Source organism: Melanotaenia boesemani, chromosome 1 (genome assembly GCF_017639745.1).
Source record: "Melanotaenia boesemani isolate fMelBoe1 chromosome 1, fMelBoe1.pri, whole genome shotgun sequence".
NCBI lineage: Eukaryota > Metazoa > Chordata > Actinopteri > Atheriniformes > Melanotaeniidae > Melanotaenia > Melanotaenia boesemani.
The window spans coordinates 26,962,325-26,986,583 of NC_055682.1; the positions used below are offsets into that span (position 1 = coordinate 26,962,325).

The following is a 24,259-nucleotide window of genomic DNA, read 5'->3' on the forward strand; positions in this document are numbered from 1 at the left end:
TAATAGATTTTTCTAATGTATTGATTTATGCTTGCCCCATCTCTGGATAAAAAAATGGTCTTAAACAAGTTTATTTGCTGATGATCGAAAAGATCAACTATGACATTAATATGATGTGAATATATCATTTTCTAATCATCAAATGTAAATGTTTATCAATAAATTTATTTTACAATATATATATATATATATATATATTATAAATAAGGATTATGCCATCAGTGACATATGCTGTTGACAAGCCAATATCACAAGACTAAAAACAAAAATAGACCAGAAAATAAAACAAAAAATACAGTGAATGCCTTTTTATTTATTTATGTTTTTTTTTATTTATTTTTGTGAGGTGGTGGATTTTAATAAAATATTCCGTAAACAATGTGTGACGTCAGTTGCGATTCAACCAATCAAATCAGTCCCTGCTCGTTGGCGTGTGGCGGAGGGGGGAATATTACAAGTGGGGTTTAAGAAGCAGTCTTCAGTAGAGGATTCAAGATCAGATGTCAGTGGGGTTGAAGGATGTTGAAGGTAACCGACCATGTTTGATTTGGGGACTGACGCGTAGTAAAAACGACCGAGGACCCTGGTGGAAAAACTGAATGATATATCCCGGAGTGAAGAGCGACGTCCATAAATAATGTAAGCAATGACAGAATTATTATTTTAACATGCTGTCGTATATTCAAATCGTGAGCTCTAAGCATTAATAAAGCCAGTTTACCCGGTTTACTGTAACCCGTAGGGCTGAGTTGTTTCTGCGTATATTAATATCTGACTGAATGACTGTAGACTGCAGAGCCTCACCCTGCGTGCAGATGTTTACATGTCGACATACAGGCCACATACTACGAGCTTCATATGTACCCCGCGTTCATGCATTGCGTTTTATTTTCTGCGCGCTTTTTAGGTTCAACATAATTTTGAATGTCAAGCAAAACAATATAATGACTTCTCTTTGTATTGTCTAGTACCTCGCAAAAAAAGGGTAATAAATACTCTGAAAGAAAACGATGCCACGCTTAGGTGATTTTCATTCATATCTACGCTTGTTTTTATTCAGGTGTAACAACCAACAATCCTGGAGCATCACATCGCTGCTCCAGCCACTTTAACTAGATTTAATAATAGGCTAATCCTTGGCTTCATCATCTGTAAATCTCTTAGCCCCTCTGACCTCCCTGTCACCTCCTTGCTTGTAGTGGTCTGTAGAAATGCTGAAAGTCATGTTTTCTCTTAACTCACTTTTCATGCACAGTAGAAAGCAGAGCAAGTCCCGCTGTTTTAGTGATAACAGCGGACATTTATAACTGTTTATTTTAATGTTTGGTTCTTTCTTTTACAGCATACCGTTGAATGACACACAGTGACCCTAGTAGCTGTCTCGTGATTGGCTATTACATAATAGGGAAGCAGTGTGACTGGCTGTTAAACAGCGATGTCCTGGAAGAGTGGGCAAGGATCTCTCTCTCTCTCTCTCTCTCTTTGTATGCGTGCTGCGCGTGCGTGTGTAAATGTTGAGGAAAAGAGACTTTAGGTTATGGGTTTGTGGTAATACCGTTGCTTTGGCTTCATTTACTGAAAGTTTTGTTTGTGAATCTTCATATTTTTGGTTAACCCAATGCTTTGTGTCAAAGTACATATGGTAAACCAGTCTGTAGTAATAGTTTCATATCGTGTTATTTTATCTTGCAGCATAAAGGTTGTTTAATTTAAACCAGATTCTCTGTCACTAAAGAAAGTTACTTTTATACATCAAAATATGTTTTTTGGAAAGTTTTTATAACGGTGTAGATGTCCTGCTCCTTTTCACAGGCAGAGAAAAAGCCTCATTGAGCATGTGCAGAATGAATGGCTTCACTCTGTCTCAATCAGGGTTTTCCAAACCCAGTCCCTAAGAGTTCTTGCCCTGCACATTTGATATGCTTCCTTACTCTTACACACTCGATTGAAATGAAATGGATCTTCTCAACAGCTTCTTTTTCTACACTGAATATCAACCTTACATCACCCAGTAGACTTTATGTAAACCGAAACCTGACCTTGAGGTTTTAGTCCAATCCCGGATTCTGATTTGAGGTCGAGTTGATTTTAGGCTAGGTTAAAGTCGAGGTTAGGTATGAACTGGTTTCCTAATGACAGTATCAGACTTTTAAAATCTGAATAGTAATTATTAAATGCTCAATTAAAGACAGCTGTCCAAACTTAAGCATGTGAGTGTGTGTGTGTGTGTGTGTGTGTGTAAATGGAGGCATCTGTTTGCACAGGGCCAATGTTTACAGTTAACTCAGGGCATTGGTATGTACATTAATGAGCACATGTTCATGTTGTTATCGCTGATACAAAGAAAATGAATCTATAATGAATTGAGGCTAACAGGTGAAATTATCCGACTCTCCTTTATTGAGCAAGTTATGTATCTGTATGTAACAGTATCTAGCCATACAGGTAGTTTTGTAACATCACTAATTGTTTCTCTAACTCATCAGGACCAAGAAAAATTCAAATTATCTCTGTTTAAAAAAAATAAATTAAACAGATATATATTTTTTTCCACGCTGCACACCACATTTAACTATGGTGTGCAGTGGGGCTGATGTACAGCATGACAGAGCTAAACCATTAGCGCTCAAGAAGAACCCCTAACTGCAATACTTTTATTATTTGTTAAAATATGAGACCATCTGTCCCCTACACATGATGTAATGTGTGTGTGTGTGTTTGTGTAGGTGCGTGTGTGTGTGTGAGAGAGAGAGAGAGTGAGAGGATTCAACAGTCTGAGTCAGCACAAGCAGTGGCAGGTGGATATTTTAAAGGTCATTCTGCAATGTAAACAAACCCCTGATCACATATTTTGTGTTTGTGTCTTTATTGAGTTTTCATTTTAATGCAAGTCTTTCCCTCCCTCTGTAATGCCACTCTCAGATTCTTTTCATGAATTCTTTTAGTCTCCTGATGATAATTTCTCAGGCTAGTAATCCTCCTTTGTAAGCAGCAAAAACATAAGATTTAATTAAACCCCCTTTGGTTGAAAAAGACTCATTGACATCTGGCTTGTGAGTGCAGTGGGATTGTGTTTGATTTTCATTAAGTCCCACTTTAAACTACTCCGCAATCTGTTTAATTATTGGCTCTGGTTCCTGCTGACATTGATGGAGGCTCAATGCCTGGGTGAACATGCTAAGTTTCAATGAAGGTGTTGTGCTTGGGGCCGCAAGAGTGGGAACAGTCCACTTTTCCTAAACAGAAACACATTCACGACCCATCTGTTTCACATGGAGGCTCTGACAGCAACAACAAGTCATGGACAAAAAGACATGAGATTGGTCAATTTACTTGTATGCAAGGCAGATAGCAGCTTACTCTCAGTCCTATGTGCTCTGATGTCTGCCCTTCATGCTCTCATATCTAACAAGCTTCTTCCCTGGGAATAGAATGCACCAAGGGCAACAGCTGATTGATCAACAAATGTGTGAAATTTAAATGAGCTGATGAAGTATGACTTGTGAGTTTGGTCCAGCAGCTTTTTATGCAGGTTCATGGAGACTTTTATGCAAAATGATAATCAGGTCCAATAACTGCAAAGAGACAGTTATGTAATAATTGTGAAAGGTATAGGTCTGACTAAAAATATATGTTTACCATGCACTCCCAATGATGTCATACCCACAGTTGCTCCTATGAATAAGTTATCATGTCTGTAGGGCCATTAACTGGTATTACCCTAACAGTGACGCTCAAAGGGCAGAAACAGACCTTCCAAATGTTTACAGAGTTTCCTTACATTTATAAATGACTGCATAAAACATCAGTGTATCAACAAATAAAGAATTCTTAATACTACTAAGTTTGTCTGGATGTTAGATGTTCTGTTTTTGTTCCTTTCTTTCGCTCTCTGATACAAACACCCCCATCTCTCAGCCCAGCAAATGCATCTTGCTGTCTGCATCTCTCTGGGTGTTTTGGCATGGTAGACATAAAACATTAGAGGTTGTGTATCAGAAAGACATGCATACCCCTAAAAGATCAATCTTATTGTTGAAGGACTGTGTTAGCACCACAGAGATGAAAAGCCACTCTTTGAGATTTTCTTATGGTTTTGTTTTCAGCAAATAGAAGATAAACCTGAAAAATTCTTGGGTTTTTTTTTCATCAGATTGTTTCTGCACACTCACATCATCATACTCACAAACATCCACCACACTCAACAGCATCACAAGAGCAGAGAAAAGACATCTGACTTTGCAAAGCTTCCTGTCGTGTGTGGGCAGCAACTTACAGAAGATCAATAATGTCTTTTAATGTGGCAGGATGATAGTTTGGCTTTATTTTACAATAATATAAATATTGAAAATATAATATAATCTCATTTAACAGAAAAAGTTGAAAATGCATTTCTTTTTCTGTCACCAGTTACAGACCATGAACTATGTGGGTCAGCTGGCGGGCCAGGTGTTTGTGCAGGTCAAGGAGCTGTACAGAGGACTCAACCCTGCAACGCTGTCTGGATGTATAGATGTCATTGTGGTCCGGCAACCTGATGGCTCCCTGCAGTGCTCCCCTTTCCACGTTCGGTTCGGAAAGATGGGTGTGCTGCGATCTCGTGAGAAAGTGGTGAGATCATAGTATTGTTTCTACCCCAACACTATCCCCCACTTTAGATCTTAAAATGTTCTTTGCAAAGATAAAAAGTCATTTGAGAGCTAAGTCTTCTGGTCTTTTACCTGGATGATGGATGACTTACGTAAAAATAAACTTAAACCTAAACAAGAACTTCTTTAAAAGATGTTAACGAGGTTTATAATAAATGCTTAAGGACTCTTTATTCTGTCTTACAGGTGGACATAGAGATTAATGGAGAGCCGGTGAGTTTGCACATGAAGCTGGGAGAGAATGGAGAGGCTTTCTTCGTCAAAGAGACAGAGAACAAACTGGTGAGTAATAATTTACAAGGACGTTACGCCAAGTCAATAAACACACATATATATAGAAGAGAACAGGCAGTAAATTGTAGACATGCATGTTATGAAATGTAAGCTATAATTGCCGCAGGTTTGATTAGGTCTGCTTGTATATGTGTATGCTATGGTAAGTATATATGTAAATACAGATAAAATCACTTGAGGAGGAGGAAGAAATCCAGAGAAGTACCTTATCTGTTGATTTAGGCATAGACAAAGTCATTATGCTCTATTTGTACCAAAGTACAAATAGATTACAAAGGATTTTAACATACCAGGTGGAATATAAATAAAGCAATAAGACAAAACACTGTTATCCTGTGGTGTCCCATTGGCTAGCATGATTAAGTTCCCAGGAAATAAAACTACAGGACAGACAGAAACAGATGCTGGTCAGTCAGACTAGTCTACGCACAATATTACACAAGCAGTGGACAGTTTGTAATGTTTTAATATATTACTGTGCACAAATGAATTTAAATGTCTCTAAATGAGCTGCATGTTTACATGTTTACATATGCTGGGATCTTATGCATGCATTAATTCAGAGACTGGCCATAACCCTAGTATGTCAAAAACAGCACCGGAGTTCAACCAGAAGGATATGTACTTAAAATACATAACATATGGAAGTATTAACAGAGACATGAATGGGAATGGGCTTTGTTTTGTAGTTCTGTGATAATTTTAGAGCTGAAAACAAAGACAATGTGGGCAGAGGGCTGGTTGTGCAGTGACAGATCAGATTAGGAGATAGTTGTTGGCAAACTTCCAGTTCATATAATATCTTTTGGCTGCTGTTTAGCTTCAGTCTCATGAAGCAGAAGGTGTCTGTCCAACTGGATTTATGTGGAATCTGAGTAACACAATAGGAAAATCCTGACTTAATCATATTTCATGTTAAGCATGAAGTTACATGGAAGTTTTTGCAGCACAAATACAATCGCAACAGGAAATAGATTAAACGGACATTTCTTTGTTTGTTTTGATTGTGAAATGATAGGCAGGGAGACATGGGATACAAAGCAGGAAGTAATGAGAAAAAGTGGCTGTGTTCCTTAATGATGAATTAAGGGGAACATTTCACCATCTGAGAAGATTTGTTGTAATTCCTTATCTGATGGAATACATTGGTCTAATTCTTCCTTCCTTCTTTCTGACTCTAAGAGTGGAAGCAAATTTTCTAAAGTCAATCAGTACGTGCAATCAGCATGTTTTAATCTTTAAAGGGACATTGTGTAAGAATTACTTCCATCTGACGTTGGAATAGTGTATTGCATTCTAGCGCCTCACTTTCTCAAACACGTATTACAACAACGAACCTTAAAAAGCCTCGACGACACAGATGAAAGCACATCACCCGATAGTTCATGGAGTGTTCACTCAGGTGAAGAGGTTCATGATTTCATAAATATTGCAAACCCCATCCCATCAAACTCAGATATCATCCCTCTGTTTAGAAGGAAGAATGGTTCTCACAGGGGTAACGGTTCTTGACAGGAAAACTGGCCTCGACACAGCACCGGCTTTTTGTCACAGTAAAAACCAGCTTGTAAAGCCGTCCCACAGGATTTTAGTCAGGCTTTAGGCAAGGCAAATTTATTTGTATAGCACATTTCATGTACAAGACAATTCAAAGTGCTTTACATAAAACATTACAGCAGGGTGCAGAAAGCAATACAAGTGCATTAAAAAAACAAAGATTAAAAGACATGCAATTAATGAAATAAAAACAGAAGGAAGATGCTAAAATAAAATAGATAAAATGCAAGAAATAAAATTCCAGTGTGGGGAAAGACAATATTAAAACATGATTCCAGCTTAAAAGAACCAGATGTAGATTTTGACTTCAAAATAAAAACTACTGAAATGCAGCAGAGAACAGGTGGGTCTTTAATCTGGATTTAAATAAACTGAGGGTTTCAGCTGATCTGAGACTTTCTGGGAGTTTGTTCCAGACATGTGGAGCATAGAAGCTAAATGCAGCTTCTCCATGTCTGGTTCTGACTCTGGGAACTGATAAGAAACTGGAACCAGATGACCTGAGGGTTCTGGCAGGTTCATAATGGGTCAAGAGGTCACTGATGTATTTTGGTCCTAAACCATTCAGAGCTTTATAGACCAGCAGCAGAACTTTAAAGTTTATCTTCTGACGAGCAGGCAGCCAGTGTAAAGACCTCAGAGCTGGACAGATGTGATCCACTTGGTCTTAGTGAGGACTCGAGCAGCAGAGTTCTGAATAAGTTGCAGGTGTCTAATTGAATTTTTAGGTAGACCTGTAAAAACACTGTTACAATAATCAAGCCGACTAAAGATGAAAGCATGGACTAGTTTTTCCAGGTCCTGCTGAGACATCAGATTTACCCTTGATATGTTCTTAAGGTGATAGTAGGCTGATTTTGTAATTCCCTTAATGTGTTTCTCAAAGTTAAGATCTGAGTCCATCAATACACCCAGATTTCAGGCCTGGTTGGTGGTTTTTAGGCATATAGACTCAAGCTCTGTGGTGACCTTTAATCGTTTCTCTTTGGCTCCAAATAGAATCACCTCAGTTTTGTTTTTGTTTAACTGAAGAAAGTTTATACATCCATTTATCAGTCATTAATCTCCTCAATGCATTTACCAAGAACCTGTACGGGGCCTCGTCTCCTGGTTACATTGTAATACATATCTGTGTATCATCTGCGTAGCTATGGTAACTAATTTTGTTTTTCTTTACGACCTGTGCCAGTGGGAGCATGTAGATGTTAAACAGAAGAGGCCCCAGGATCGAACCTTGGGGAACTCCACATGTAATTCTTGTCTGCTCAGATGTAAAATTATCTATTGACACAAAGTACTTTCCATTTTCTAAATAGGATTTAAACCAATGTAGTACCGTACCAGAGAGGCCCACCCAGTTCTCCAGTCGTTTAAGCAATATATTGTGGGCAACTGCATCAAATGCAGCACTGAGGTCCAGTAAGACTAAGACTGACATTTTTCCATCGTCTGTGTTCAAACTTTTTTCTTGTTCTTGAGGCCACAAGAACAAAATTACATCATTTTGCTCTCGCGGATGTGAATGGTGACAGTTCTCGACACACCAGCTGAGCAGAACTTTCTTCTCGTGGGGCTCTGAGAAATATTGTGTGATTGGTCGGACATTTGAGGTGGGCGTGGTTAACACAGAAAAGAATAAAGGGGAAAGTTGTGGCTTCCACATTTCCCTTGATGCGAACAGATAGTTTTAATAAACAGCTGATTGATGTACGTAAATGAAGTACATAAATGTAAACAGCACGTGGGATTTGCATACCGATACCGCCGCATGCACAACCCCGCCCGGCCACAGACGAAATTTCTCATTAAACATGAAATAACCAGGTCAGCTGTTCATTGCACATAATATCACAGACACCCCTCCTGTAGTAATCTGAAATATGAGTTGACTGGACCAATACAATTTTTTTTGTTGTTGTTATTCTTGCAGCCTCCAGAACAAGAACAAACTTCTCGCTTCTTGTGGAGTATGTAACAAGCTTATGCTTTAGGCTCATTTAGGCAGCATACCATTGATTTATTTGTCAAGGATAAAACTGGTAACTATAGCAACCCTTTTAAAATCTTTATCCTTCTTGGTGATGCCGATGGTGAAAACAGCTCCCGTGCTGCTGCTGCATTTTTGTCAATAAAAATTTAACAGATTTTCCAGTAGTAAGCCTCACTCATTTATCTTCTCCAGCGTCTCAATCACTGTGTGCTGGCTCACAGGGACTCCATGTTGGTACTATTTGTCCCTTGCCGGCGGCTGTAGTTTCAAGGTGGCAGACTGTCATGGCGCTTTCCTGCTGGATTACCCATCATATGTGTACACAAATCAAAAATTCTTTGCTTACGAGAATGTGTCAGATCATTAGCGGAGGTCATAATACACCAATAATAACACATATATACATGCAGACATAGCTTTTGGTCAGTAAACAACAGAAAATATTACACAATGTCCCTTTAACAGAGGGTGACGAGAAACATCTTTTACATTTTAAGTCCTGGCAAGGGAAATATATTTGCAAATTAAATTTGCCCATGTCTGTTATGCTGTTTGGATCTAGTGTCAAATCCTCTCCTTAACTCCAGAGAGTGGAAAACCACCAGAGACCTATTTATAGGTCTGCCCATTTCCCCCTCTGTCATGTGTGTTGGGTACAGACTGCACTCAGAAGTTTAGTGGTCACTCATGTGTGCACAGTCCAGACAGACTGGAAGGCAGAAGATCAGACCGACATACTGAACATATTTTAAACAAGGATCAGGACAAAGGCATAAAACATCCGGCCAGTAGTCATCCATCACTAAAGCACAGGCTGTCTGAGGTGAAAGCTGGAGCATTTGTCATTTCATGAGTCGCTTTCTTCCATCCCAAAATAATGGTCTCAGTGATTATCTCACTAATCTGAATGTGGAAAGCTCAACATTTTTAAAGAACTATTTGGCATCAAGCCCAGTAGCTCTGTGCACTCCTACCCTAACACACTTATGTTTTCTCAGTTACCACCTCAGGGCAAAATGTTAAGCCAGAGGATTTGTTAGAACTTGTGCGTTAGTAAATACTGTAGATCCTGCTGCACATGAAACAATCACATCTTCAGTCTTTACAGGAGTCTTTACAAACCTGTGGTTTTAAAAAAAGAAAGTAAAAGAAAAAAAAAAACACATGTGATTGATGCATCTTCTAGATGAAGGCCATAAAAAGTGTAATTATCCTAAATGTTTTTCTCATCAGTTTACCTTTTAACTACCTTCATCGCATTGTGGTAAATATGAGGGCGAACGGCTCATACAACATTTTAAACATTCACCACACTCTAATAAAGGTAAAATAACTATCTGTGCTGCTAGTCTTCTGCTTGGATAAAAAAATTATAAAGAAAAACACACACACACACACACACACACACACACACACACACACACACACACACACACACACACACACATAGTTTGTGTCTTTTGCACAAAGTTTGAAAATTAGAAAGGATTTTTAATCTGTTTTAATGGATTTTCTCAGGATGGGAAGAGCTCAGAGCAGAGGTGCTGTGACCTTGCATAGTCAAAATTTTGACCAGTGTCCCTTATCCTCTCCTATCTTTGAATTGGACTGCCTTATAACACGTGCACTGTGTGCCAGCCTGTGCTGTTCGGATCATCTTTTTGTCTTTTTACTCCCTCTTTCTGTCTCCCCCTCTCTGTCTCTCTTTTTATTCCACAGCCATCGTCACAGCAGTGCAACTCTGATGAGTAAATCTGTGTGATTTATCTAATCTGGGCCTAAACCCAAATTCTCTTCAGATTATGTAGAAACGTGTAAAAAAACCCCAAAGCATTTCAGTCTAATCCGTCACTGAGTTTCTGCTGATCTTTTGGGCCACCGTTCTGTCTCAAACAGCAAAATCTCAACAACTTTGCTTTGCATACCTGACATTTTATACAGATATCACAAGAGGACTAGCCTAAATGGGAGGTATCACCCCAGCTGTATAAGAGTTAAGGCACTGTTAAACAATTGTTAGAATGCAAAGGCACTAAACTAAAATGCTCAAACTCAACAAATGCTTGCATGTTAGTACTTACATGTATGGCCATAGTGTCAAGTTGGTGCCCCATTTAATCCTTTCTCTCGTTGTCTAAAATGACTGCGCTCTCAATGTTTTATGTGAACTCTGCCTGCTGCAGCTGTTTTGCACTTTTTTAAACTTGATATTTAGATCCATCTATCTGTCTATACCTGATTACCTGCTTATTCCAGTGAAAGGTCTCAAAGGAGCTGGATTCCATTGTTTAATAATAAAACCTGCATGCTGCAATCATTTTTTCTTTTTTTTTTTTTTTTTTTTTGTGGATCTATATTTATGTTAAAAATGTTTTCTCATTTTGTGCAATCCTGTTTCACATCTTGTTTTTAAAACATCTGGATCTAGCTCCCGTCCATGTAAAGGTCCACATTTAGAAAAACCCAGCCTACTCTGATTGTTCAGCTAGTGTTAGAAATGATATTTCATAAGGCTTTTTAATTTACGTTTTCCTCAGTTACCAATAACTCTGCTTCTCTGACTCATAGAATTTGGTGTTTATTAGTAGGCACACACACGTGAGTGGTGTCCAGTGACCTTAACTTCCTATGTTACCTTTTATATTCCTTTTTAGAGTTGCCTGCATGTGAGTTTTTTTGTTTTTTGGGAATTGGAACATTTTACTTTTAAAAAAAACAATTTATTTACTATTTGTAGCCTGAAAGTGAGATCATTACTTCACAACCAGTAAATTTCTAAAAATCATAATGGGTTAGATACTTGAATGAGCATGGCATTAAGTGTAAATATATAAAAACAGATGTGCACCTGTGGGGTCACTTCAGAGAAATAAAGTACTTTTAATGCCAACTGATAAAGGAATTAATCATAGTTTCTTATCATATTAACAGCCTCGCATGTCGCCGCAATAATGTCATGTCCCCTGTCAACAGGAAGTGGTTCCATCCTACCTTGCAACATCACCAATCATGTCGACAGGGGAAGAGTTGATGCAGTCCAAGCTGGGCAGGGGCATTTCTCATCACCATGGTAACATCAGCTGAAACAAAAGGAAATACTGGAATTAGTGCTACTGAAACTGTATTAATGCTACACTCTCTTATCACATAGACACCATCCCTTCCAGCTCACTTCCTGTCCAAAGCCTGGGTACGCAGCATGGGGATGGAGGGACAAACAAAAAGAGGAGAAAGAGGAGGAAGAAGGCAAGGCCAGAGGGAGGTGGAGGAGCAGGAGGGAGGAGAGAAGAGAGCGCAGATGAGTTCTCAGAGGATGAGAACATGTTCACTATCGACTTAAGTTCAGATGAGGAGAGGGAAGGGGACAGCAGCAGGTGTGTGTTCACGAGAAAGTGTGTGCAATTGTGTGTGTTTGAGCTTAAATGGCAGTTAGCTTTTTCTGTTTCTGAGGAAAACAACTTTTGTCAGCAGTCACAATGTTGTTTGTAAAGCAGTGGGGCTGCTGTCAATAAGCTCTCACATTGTGTTAAGTGGAGAAACTGTGTATGTGTTTTTCATGCATATGTGTTGTTCTGGATGCCTAAAAGAATGACGCATATCTGCACCACATGAATCAGAGGGAAAAAAATACAAAAACAAGCCAATACAAAAGAAATTCTGTTCATTCTGACTGAAATATGATGAAATTACAGCTCTGTGTCAAATATTTGATCCAGACAGAAATGATAGTGTACAGCCAGATAGACAGTGTCTGTAATATTATGACACCAGCTACAACTGCATTCTGTTACATACATAGATTAGTCTTTTCACTTTTAAAGTTGTATATATCAGAATAGAACAAATGAATAGATACTGTAAATATGGTTTTCATCAGGTCTTAAAATCAGATGAATACAACGTCAGATTGACAAACACATACTCACACATAGGTATCTGTTAGTAAGTATATATAAATTATGCACACCCGTGATTTAATAGCTTGTGGAACCAGCATCAGCATTAAAACTAGTAGTATTTATTTTCTGTAATGAAGTCATCAATCTATTGTTACAGAGGACAATTGAACCACTCATCTTTACTACATCTGCTGGCATTCATTATGCACAACTCTCTAAAGGTCCAACCACAGTATTTCAGAGAGGTTGAGGTCTAAAATTTGTTGCAGTGACTGAACTCATTATCCGGTTTCATGAGCTCACTTTTGGCCAAGCTTTACGTGTTACACAGAAATATTTGATATATGGTGGAGTTCATGGTCAACTTACAGGTCACGTGGCTGTACAACAAGTCCATCACCCCTCCTCTACTGTGCCTCATGGATGGTATCTCTTTCAGATGATTGCACATCAGCATCTTAAGAGCATATTAGAATGCATTTGGCCAAAAGCCACACCATTCTAGGAGCTTTGTGATGCATAACAGATCTCCTCTTTGGCTTGTTAGGATTTTGTTTTTGATTATGATTATGAAGAAATTAGATTATGATTTGAAAGCAATTAAATGTAGTCTACCATTATACCTTTGTCAAGTGCTCTACTAAAGTATCTATGACATAAAAACAACAATCAGGAAAATCACTAGACTTTGTCTTTGTGTCTTTTAGAAACATTTGTTCAGCCAGTTGAGAAGGACAGATTTACCTTGAGTCCACGTTTGGTGACATAATTTCAGTGGAGCAAACACTTGTAAACTATTAAGGGATTTGATGTGGGAGACTGCTAGTTTGTGCATGTTAGTGTTTACGTCTTCAACCTTTTGAAAAGCATCTCTGCTGGTTGGGCGTGCTCCAGAGATTTGTTCTGTTCCCACAGTGCTTCTGTCTGTTTAAAATAATGGCTCACAGAGCCACCCTTACTGCAGGGGTTCAGAGCCTTTATTAGGAAGCTTACCACACAGTGGGCCGGGAAAATTCCTAAATCCCTTGAGGACACTGAAGAATGTGTGTCTGCTTCATGTCAGGCTCCATACTGTCCTTGATGAATGTGCTTTTCAAAGCCGACTTCAGACTTCAGATCTATGGTTTCAGTTGAATAAAAATGATTTATCTTTCAAACTGAGGATGAAACAAAAGCTTCTTATGGCTTTTGTGCTATGAAACAGTTGTGATGAGTTTGTGCACTGTGTGTTAATTACATTTTCTGCATGTGTGTTTGTGATCAGATCAGTGTACAGCCATCAGGAGTCTAAAGCCAACATCAACACACACCCCATCAACGACTGGACTCGCTTACAGAGGTATAATTTAGACAGAAGCCTCTAGCTGTTTCACACAAGTCAATGACTGAATTATTCCTGCCCTCACAATGAGTTGACAATAATCTGGAAATCACTTTCTTCTTCCTTCTTTGTGTCTCTTTTTCTGTTTTTGTCTGTTTTTCTTTGTATGACGGCAGTAATGTGATTAAAGAGACTCTCTCCATCCCTCCACCCTGTGGTTTGTCCATCTCTTGTCCTCAGAGGACTTCCCAATTCTCTTTTCATGTTAGGTATCACTTTCATTTCCAAACTCACTAAATACTGATATAATGCACTGTGTTACAAAAGCATTTTCTTTCTGAGACAGAATAAAACTAAAGTGCACAAACAGTAAAGATTAAGACAATTGCTTTCTTCTGTTGTGTATTGTGTCTGAAGGCATTCTTTAAATATAGTTATAAAGTGCAGACCAATCATAATTAGGTATCTCATTATCACTCTGCCAGCAGTCAAGATGATTCGCGGTCATCAACACCAAAGAGTGACTCAGAGCTGAACAATCAGACTAACCCAGAGATGCTGTGGACCTGGGGGGAGCTGCCACAGGCTGCCCAGGTACCTAACCACAAACACACACCATCACATGGGAATGTGTTACTATATCTGTTGGTTTGGTTTCTCTTATGATAGCAGCTGATATATGCACAACAGAGTCATGACTTTAGAGGTTCTACAAGCATTCATATTAAGTGTTATGGATCAGGTCACAATACAGTACAGCGTGGGAGGTGATTTCCACAGACTATGAAGCAAGATTATACACACAGGGTATAATCAAAGGGTGCTTATTTACATATTTTCTTCAGATTTAAGCTTCACCATCTCCTCTTTAGCTCACTATTCAAAATGTCTAATGTAATTATTAGTTGCCAGGCAACCAGCAGTCTCTTCAGGATGTTATAGCACCTCATCAGCAAAATGTTTTATTAACACTTTTGTACAGCTTAAACAAACAATTATAACCTATTAAATACTTAAAATTTAAGGTAACATAAAGACATGAAGGAGGGGAATCCTGACAATAACACACAAGAGTACTAAAACAAAACAAAACAAAAAGTTAAAATGTCTCTTTGTCCTCTGCAGCCTTCCTTCTTGACTTCCCACCAGAAACAGGACTCTGCTGCAGCTCTCTCCATCCCAGTGACTGCTAACACTCACTTCAGAGCCATCAGTGACACCAGGAATCCCTCCATCACTGTATGCACCCCCCAGCAAGAGGAGACCACCACTGTTGAAGCAGACAAGGACACTGAGGAAAATAGAAGTGCTGGCAGGGTGAGACTGGATATTAAGTCTGGGGACACACCTGGAGAAGAGCATGGTAAGTGTGTAGTTAACATCCACAGTGGTCTCCAAGAAAAATGGGCTAAAATTAAATTTCTACAGAGTGACTAATGCATGGGAGAAGTTTTCTTTTTCATTATTGAAAGTGTTGTGACTTTCTGGCAATCCTGAAAGTCATTTGTTTGGACTGGATATCTCAAAGATAAGAGATTATTGGGGTAATTTAAAGATAAAGCCCCCTGAGCTGCTGCGAAAGCAATTTTCAAGTTGTGAACTGCCCAGATATTTTTTCACCACTCAATTTAAAACTTTTCTGACCTCCAGTGGTAGTTTTATGCATATTCACATTTTGAATTCCCCAGACACAGGCTTGTCTTTGAATCTGAGATAATACCATGTTTTGCTGTAGTTTAACCATAAGTCAACAGTCTGATTCAACTTGTAAATCCACTAACTGTAGAACTTATTCATCATTACATCCCTGATGAACCATGAGTTTGTTTTGATCCTTCAGGAAAAGAAGTGGAGAATGTTGGGCCATTATGTGCAGAGATGGAGGGTTTAACAGCCTGTTCAGTATCGCAGAGGATCCTCCCTGATCATCTGGATGAAAGCAGGAACAGAGGAAGTCCAATCAGAAGGACTGATTCACCGACCAAGAAGAAGGGTACTGCATATTCTTTGTCTGTAAACAGTTTAAAGGAATTCTTGCTCAGACTCACATTGTTTCTCAGTGTCATCTTTCATTTCTGCTGCTGTATTCTGTAGAAAAGAGAAGCCAGCACCTTGGTGCTGATGGCATATATCTGGATGACATTACAGAGCTGGAGCCTGAAGTTGCTGCTCTCTACTTCCCTAAAAGGTACACTAACAAACACAGAATTTTGCCTGCCCTCTCAATACATCCTACATACACACACCAAGTGTACAGAGAGTAATTCTTACACTCTGGTGACCATTATTATTTTCTAAGAAGTGTTCAGTATAGATAAATAGACTGTTGTGTCATCTTTTTTCAAAATACTGATCATTTGTGTCTAAGTTTTATTGCTGTATCTAATTGTCACTACCCCTTTGTATAAAATCAGAACAATAAATCACTTTTTTTAGTGAATGCAATAGTGGTTTGTCATATAAGAGACAGTTTAGACCCGTGACTAAAAGCTTCCTGAAAGTAATTTTTAGAGACTCATCTCTGAGATTGTGTGTGTGTGTGTCTGTCTGTCTTTGTTCTCAGTGATCTAGGCTGCAGCTCAATTAGGGGGGACTCAGAAATGATGATGATGGGTGTGAGGAGTACTAACCAGTCCCCACAGTCAGTAGGCAGCAGTGGGATGGACAGTGGTGTGGACAGTTTGTTGGACCAAATGAGCGACCTGCCTCACGTGGCTATCTCTTTGTGTGGAGGACTCACTGACAACAAGGAGATCACAAGAGGTAGGATCCGGACCAAGGAAGCAATACTTTATGATCTTTCCATCCATCAACTGGCTATACCGGCTTACTCCAGTATAGGGTCTCGAGCTTCCTGGAGCCTATCCTAGCTACTTTATGATATTCGGTATCATGACGTTGTAGGTCAATCTTATTGTTATTGCTGTAAAAAGTGATGGGAGCAGTTACATGTGTATAATTTACTTAAAAACTAAATGTCTTTAAATGACATGTCTGTTGATCTGTGTGTGTTCTTCCTGTACTATGTGTGTTTCATGCCACAGAACAATTTTTGGAGCGAGCAATTTCTTACCAGCAGTTCTCTGAAAATCCCTCAATCATCGATGACCCTAACCTGGTGGTCAAAATAGGAAACAAGTACGTGCTGTTTCCTAAATTTACAACTCACAACAAATTGGGGCGGCATGGCTCAGTGGGTAGAGTGGTAGTCCTGTAGCCCAAGGGTTGCCAGTTTGATCCCGGCCCGGAGAACTCATGTCGAGGTGTCCCTGAGCAAGACACCGAACCCCTAATTGCTCCTGATGGGTTGTGGTTGAGCGCCTTGCATGGCAGCTTCCGCCATCAGTGTGTGAATGGGTGAATGTGACATACATGTAAAGCACTTTGGATAAAAGTGCTATATAAGTACAGACCATTTATTAATATTAAATATCTGCAAACTTCATATTTCCATTTTTAGAGTCAAACATGTGAGTTGCAGAAAAAGACCTCAGAGGTGGCTGTAGCTTTCTCTGTCTCCCTGTTGCAGGTACTACAACTGGAACACAGCAGCTCCCGTCATGTTGGCCATGCAGGTCTACAAGAAACCCCTGCCACAGGTAAGACCACCACATTGCATATCAATAAAAAAGTCCCACTTTTCTTATGTATAGCATGCCTTAAAATATGTAGTATAATCTGCAAGATGCCTTCATAACATGCTAAGTAAGTAAAAGTGTACCTTATCCAAAAGAGTGAATCATCTCAGTTTAATTTTGAAGGACAAATATTACCAATAAATTACCGTACAAGCAGTTTTCATTCAATTCACTAGTATTTCCCGATTTTTGATCTTCTGTTTTTGTTAAATGTATCACGCGATGTATAAACTATTATGTCTGTCTATCTATAATCACTTATTTTGCACCCACAATTATTATTATTATTTGTTAGATGGTATTTGATGTGTTATAGTATTCACACACCCCTGTATCACTGTTCTCCTGTGCACTCCTAGCACCTACTTTGGTTGAACATTAATCATTTAAAGACAATCCCCCATTAGTTCCTTATTGTTTCATGAAGATTCAACTCAAGGCTAGTAGCTAAAGTGGCAATGGTGATGGCTTTTCATATGAAGCTTAACCCTTTAAAGTTTAAATCAGTGTTTTGTTTGTTTTTGACCATAATATGGTAACAATAATGAAATGGTTAAAATTGGAAAAGTAATGAGATAACAAACACTTAATTTTGGTATTACTTTCCTAAACCAAGCTAAAGAGATGACTCAGATTTTTCAGAAAGTTCACTGTAGTCACTGAAAAAATTGCTCTACCAAACAGAAGAGGTGGCTGTTGAATGGATTTACATGACTGAATATTTTAACATTGTCCCAAGTAAAAAAGACTAAAATCATTCATTCATATCAAAGTTGCCCATTTTAAAACACAGTAAAATATTGCATTTAATCTATTGTCCTACACTTAAATAATGCCATGTCTTTACTCCCTTTTTATTTTCCTCTTTTATTTACCCATGTTCTTTCACTCACCATCTGTCTGACATTTCTGTTTGTTAAGTGCTGGTGTTTGAGTTATGTCTTTTCGGCTTTTGGCTTCTTCTCTTACTGCCTTCCTGGTCTGTTTGGCTCCAGCACTTCCCAGCCTGTATGATGTTTTTAGGCTTTGCTTGAGTGTTAGTCACAGCATGCTTTTGCTTGTGTGTCTGCTTCTTTGTCGTCCTCGTTGCTCCGTCTGGTGGTCTTTCTCTGTCTTGTAACATGTGTTTTTCTTATTCTCCTTGTAGTGAGTCCCACTGGAGTTTTTTTCTGTTTCCCACTAGTGTCTAACCATGATCTCCAGATGTTTTGACTTTCAGAGCTTTTCTTTGCACCTTTTGCTCTTGCATGCATGTCACTGTGTTTTCACTTCCAGCTGCCTTTTTATGGAGAGGTTGGAATTCAGTGAAATTTGATGTTTGCATTTATTTATTTTCCATTTGAGTTGTTGATCTTTTTTTCTGTTGTCAGTTTTGAGTTACATTTCTAGTCAGTTTTCAGTTGTATGTGCATCATTATCTTCAGGCATCAGTGGAGAACATCATGAAGGAGAAGATGCCAAAGAAAGGAGGGCGCTGGTGGTTCTCATGGAGAAGCAGGAACAGTGACTCCAAGGCGGTCAGTTTACAGACATTAAGTTTGAAGAATTAAGTTGTCCTTTTCCTTGATTGTGTATACTGAATCATTTGCAGCATCAGAAAACAAAAAGGCCTAGAGGCAAAGGGTTAGTGTCCCTTCTGTAATCTTTTGGTTGACTGAACCAGTTGTGTCCTTCGTGCTCTTTAGGAAGCAGTGACAGAAGCAGGGGGTGACGGAGAAGAAAGCTCTCTCAGTGTGACCTCTGTTAACAGGTGACTTCAGACACACAAATGTACTATTTGCTTGCATCATCTTTACATAATTATATTTCTCAAACTGGATACCTTGGAATTTTCAGGATGAATGATGACTCATCAAGTGATGAGGAGGACAGGTCATCCAATCTGGTGACAGGATCCTGTCCGTCAGAGTCCCTCTTGAGTCCCGGAAGTGTCTGTTATAAGAAGACTCTTCGGCTCTCTTCAGACCAACTGGTATGGTGGTTTTAATCAGATAATTATGCCATCAAATTAATTTCTGTCAGCTCTGAAACTTCTTAGTGAAGAACAACAGCCAAACATTATCTTCTAGCATTATCTAATAGCAATTCTGTTGTGGTTACACATTCTTTATGGCTAACACAGAGGTACGTTGTAGGCCTATATTTTCATAGACAGTTTCCAGAAACAAAAACATGTCTTTACAGATAAAATTCTCACCTACTGCAAAAACAAATGCTGCAATAATTCAAGACAGTGTTTTTTGTCTTCCTCCCTGAAACTGTGAAGGACTTTTAGCAACATTAAAATGAGTATTGTACATCATACACTGTGTAAGTGAACTGTGTTACAGAATGCTTTCCCCATGTGGAGTCAGTAACACTGAATACAGAACTTTAAGAAAACATTTTAACCTTGTTTTTCCTGTGTGTTTGTGTCTGTGCTCACGTTTGTATATATATTCTTTGTGTGTGTTTACAGGCTAGCCTGCAGTTGAAAGAAGGTCCTAATGAGGTAGTTTTCAGTGTGACCACCCAGTATCAAGGCACCTGTCGCTGCCATGGTACAATCTATCTTTGGAGTTGGGATGACAAGATAGTCATCTCAGATATTGATGGAACCATTACCAGGTAAGCGACAGAGCTTGGCCTCTTCAGTTCCAGCTTATCACCAGCAGATGTCAGACTGTGTACAGGTTTTTCTTTAATACATGTGCTAAGCATATGTTAAAAGCCATGCATTTGTGCAAAAGGTAGCTCTCAGGAACATCTGTAATAATTGTGGGATGCAATTTGTCTTATGTTACACTTTAGGTCTGACACCCTTGGCCACATCCTCCCCACGCTGGGTAAAGACTGGACTCACCAGGGTATTGCACGGCTCTACCACAGAGTCAGCCTGTGAGTGCAGTCTTCGCTCTAGTTCTAGGCTTATTTTGCTTTGATATGCATCATTTCCAAAGTGTAAATACTCTGAAGTGACTGCTTTTTTCATTGGTGATAGGTCTTTAAACGTGCATATTGGCAAAGTTTTGCATTTTGGGGGTTTCTTCAGCTTAAATATGCTATAGCAAATCCTTCTCTCTGTCACAGAAATGGATATAAATTCATGTACTGCTCAGCGAGGGCCATCGGCATGGCTGATATGACACGAGGATACCTGCACTGGGTCAACGAGAGGGGGACCATGTTGCCAATGGGCCCAGTGCTGCTCAGCCCCAGCAGTCTTTTTTCTGCCTTTCACAGGTCAGATGCACACAATGTGTATAAAACTATAAGATTTAACTTTCTTTTAAAAAAAGCTCCACTGCTGCAAAATGCTTTTAAATTTGCAAATATATGCAATGTGGGTTAGTTATAGAGAAAACAATGACAGAGAAGAACATATATGTGTGCTTTGTTATATGTTGTGTAGGGAGGTGATTGAGAAGAAACCAGAGAAATTCAAGATCGAGTGTCTCTCAGACATCAAACATCTTTTCTACCCTAACACTGAACCCTTCTACGCAGCCTTTGGTAACAGAGCTACGGTGAGATTACTGGCCACTAACACACACTCTTACACACTCAGCTACAACCACATCAAGAAACTTTTTGCTTCTCTGTGTCATTTACTTCAAGTACTTATTAGCTGAATAATTAAAAAAAAAGATTTTTAATGGTGTTTTGGTTTTATGATTGTCTGTGTGTGTGTAATTTTAGGATGTGTATTCCTATAAGGAGGTGGGCATTCCTCTGAACAGGATTTTCACTGTCAATCCCAAGGGAGAGCTGATACAGGAGCATGCCAAAACCAATATCTCCTCGTAAGTAACCTTCAGTATAACCCGAGTGAAAACACATGTGCACATTGATGTTTGAACATCTTGACTTTTATCTTTTCATGGTAAGCTCCAAAGGTCTGTGTGTGTGTGTCTCTTTCTAAGCTTTGGGCGCCTTTGTGAGATGGTTGACCATGTCTTCCCAGTCCTGGTTCAAGATGAGGAAGCAGACTTCCCCCGATCTGATACTTTTGATCAGGTCAGCTACTGGAGAAAAGAGCTTCCTGATGGCACCAGCCAGGAAGAAGAAGATGAGCAACCTCCTGTGACAAGCTGAAGAAACCCCATTGATCTATTACAGAGGCTGCTAAACTCCTGCTTTTGTCTGCACTACCGGCAGGAAACTGAGGCCAGTGGTTTTCTACTTCATCTGGAAGCCGGCAGCCTGGCCCAGGAGTGACTGTTTTAGAGTGAAGAATTATGTTGGAAACAGCCAGTAAGCTTTTCCTGACATGGAAAATGAAGGTAGCATTTAGGCAAAAAGATGACACTTTAAAGAAGTAAAAGCAACTACTGATTCTTTGTAAATGAATGTCTCTCCAAATTCCCTTATTAACAAATCATTAATTTCTGATTCAGTAATGAGACACAAGCAGTCCTGGAAGCTAAGATAACATAAGTATTAATGGGAATAAAATGGCTGCTGTAGGGAAAAAAGCTTAAGAAAAGGGAAAAGAAGACAAAAGATAATTATAATTTGAATTGAACTGATACAGTTCCTTCTGACACAGGGTCACAGATCCCCATATATCACTGGCTCACTAACAAATACACTTAATAACACGTTATAGAGAAAATGCACTGTAAGATAGTATCCTCTGTAAGAGATGCTTATGTTTGTATTATTCTCTCCACAATCCCACACTTATCACTTAGAAATTAATTTGACATGTAATCAGTGATAAATCTGTGAAAATCTTGGTGCAATATATATTTTTAAATGTTTTCTATGTAAGAATAGAAACTTTTTTACTCATCGCATGTAAAATTTCTAACAAATAGTAAGCAGAGACACCGAATCTAGGTTATAAGTTGTACCAGGTACAGTGGGCACTTTGCAGCAGAGTCCCAACACTTAAGAGCAGCAAATAATCCAGGTGATATAAATAGAAAAATAAAGCACAGATAGTGTATCCAGACACCATCTGTGCCAAACTCTTCTGCAGGTCCAGCTCAGTGTCTGTGTGTCGATGTGTGTGTGTGTGTGTGTGTGTGTGTGTGGTCTTTTGACCGTGCCACTGTGAAACTTGTGGCCATAGTACATTTTATAGTGTTAAATAATTATTTTCAAGATAAATGCACAACAATGCAAACTAATTTAGTATGTTTTAATTATTTTTTGTTATCTTACATGTGCAAATAAAGGAAGTTTAGTGGTGTGTGAGAATGTAATGTGGAAATCACTCATCATTCAAAGAACTAATGCTCATCAATGCAACTATTTAATAAGCCTAGGTAGGACTAAAGCGATTTTGTAATGTTACTACACATATCAGTACACTTCTATCTACTGCACTTACCCACTCTTTTGAAGATTCCTGTAATAGATGCAGTGGGAAGTTCAATAACTTTTCTTTTACTTTTTTTTTTTTTTATGTTATCATGCTTTTACCCTTTGATTAAATCACAACTACTGTACCATATTTATCCAAGATGGAAGCATGTCTGTATATTTATATAACTTAAACATGGGGAGACCACTGTAAATAATATTTGTTAACATCAGTGATCATATGAACTGACTTTTTTTCAAAGCTCTTGTGATCTGATGTCTAAAATATTTTTGTTACTGGTGCTTATTGAAATGCATGTACATCCATTTAAATGCATTACTGTAAATTTCTGTTTAAAAAAAAAAAAGAAAAGAAAAAGAAAAAACAAACTTGCTGTGTGTTGTGGCATTTTAGCCATGTGACCACTAAGGCAATACATTAATATGCAGTATTTTAGGGAATATGTTGATAACTTCTTTCCTCATTTCATGCCAGCTATTAAGTCTTTATAATTTAGCTTTTTTTTGGTACTTTTGTAAAAAAAAAATACTCAAAGTAATTCATTATTCTTAATTTCCTTTAACAAATAAAGTTTATATCACTGTGTCCTGTTCTAAGGAAAAGCTAGAATACACTCATTAAGCCCTCTGATTAATGGTGACTGAGTCTCTGTTATACTGTTATATAGTGTCTGTACAGGCTGCTGTGTCTGTGGTTCTGTACTGTGATTGTTTTTGCCTAGAACAAAACTAAGCAGGAATGAACGTCTTATTGAATCTAAAACTGTTGATGTTCACGCCTTTAGGAATTTGAATGCTGTTTGAAGCATGCTGTTGTAACTTTAAGATGTATGTTTATATGGGTGGTCTTTAAGAAAGATGCATTGCCTTTAAAAAGGCGAAATCACATGAAAAGTTACCATGTGTCAAAAGTTTTACTAGTCTGTTATCTTTTGATGAATATCATTTAATTCTTTCTGTGAAAGAGAAATTTAAATGTGTGACTAGTTTTCAGTCCCTCTCTGTGTAGACATCAAGTTTGCTTTCTTCCAAGTGAAGTTGTGGTTTTGCACTAATAAGCAGTGTGCAGTGCAAGCTGTTAACAAAGTAGTTGAATCTGCAAAATAAACATTTTTTAGTAAACACAAACATAATTTCTAATTTGTGTTCCTTTCTTTTAATCATAAATATGCATTGGTTAATTCTTTTTTTTTTTTTTTTTTTTTTTTACAGGTTTTTCATTTTCTCAACCTAACCATAAACAGAAATAACACCAAAATGGGGCTTCAATACTTTTCTCAGAGTTGTTCGATTTAACTATCTAAAGCCTTCATGAGAAAGTCTTGTGAACTGACAAGGATCATGTTTCTGCTGTAGGAAAACAGATGTCCATCCAGCACGAAGAGGAAATGTTTTACTTCTGTGGTCTTAGAGAGGAGAGGGGGGAAAAAACATCTGTTTCATATTTTAAAAACTACATTCTTTGATACAAAGGCTAACCTCCTTTCAACTCTGCAGTTTTGCTTGCCACTTTCTCCTCGTTTGTTCTTCTGACACTTCTTTATTTTTTTCCACTTCATCATGCAGCTGCATCACTTTTTAAAAAACAGGAAATCCTGCCT

The 24,259-nt window shown here is 38.5% G+C and overlaps 1 protein-coding gene across 4 annotated transcripts; it reads left to right on the forward strand.

The window, feature by feature from the left end:
• Positions 1-486: 486 nt before the first annotated feature.
• On the forward strand, positions 487-23,780 carry lpin1a (lipin 1a). Of its 4 annotated transcripts, none has more exons than XM_041984505.1 (24): positions 487-639; positions 4,411-4,611; positions 4,836-4,931; positions 11,464-11,560; positions 11,642-11,864; positions 13,654-13,728; positions 13,887-13,979; positions 14,196-14,304; positions 14,836-15,073; positions 15,551-15,703; positions 15,805-15,898; positions 16,274-16,473; positions 16,755-16,848; positions 17,240-17,309; positions 18,270-18,356; positions 18,773-18,865; positions 19,034-19,098; positions 19,185-19,320; positions 19,807-19,955; positions 20,139-20,225; positions 20,418-20,570; positions 20,740-20,854; positions 21,027-21,130; positions 21,251-23,780. In XM_041984505.1, exons 2-24 carry the CDS (start codon positions 4,420-4,422, stop codon positions 21,420-21,422), a joined length of 2,895 nt encoding a protein of 964 aa, XP_041840439.1. In that variant the 5' UTR covers positions 487-639; positions 4,411-4,419; the 3' UTR covers positions 21,423-23,780. The 4 variants fall into 4 exon arrangements, with proteins under 4 accessions (XP_041840439.1, XP_041840444.1, XP_041840453.1 ...); XM_041984510.1 differs by having other exon boundaries at positions 14,199-14,304; XM_041984519.1 differs by lacking the exon at positions 18,270-18,356.
• The last annotated feature ends 479 nt before the right edge of the window (positions 23,781-24,259 follow it).

Bases quoted from the DNA above. Each gene is read 5' to 3' on its own strand.
- lpin1a (XM_041984505.1), top strand. From the start codon at position 4,420: ATGAACTATGTGGGTCAGCTGGCGGGCCAGGTGTTTGTGCAGGTCAAG. The intron at 13,729-13,886 runs GTATAATTTAGA...GTATGACGGCAG, and splicing joins GACTGGACTCGCTTACAGAG to TAATGTGATTAAAGAGACTC. The intron at 19,956-20,138 runs GTAAGCGACAGA...GTTACACTTTAG, and splicing joins ATTGATGGAACCATTACCAG to GTCTGACACCCTTGGCCACA.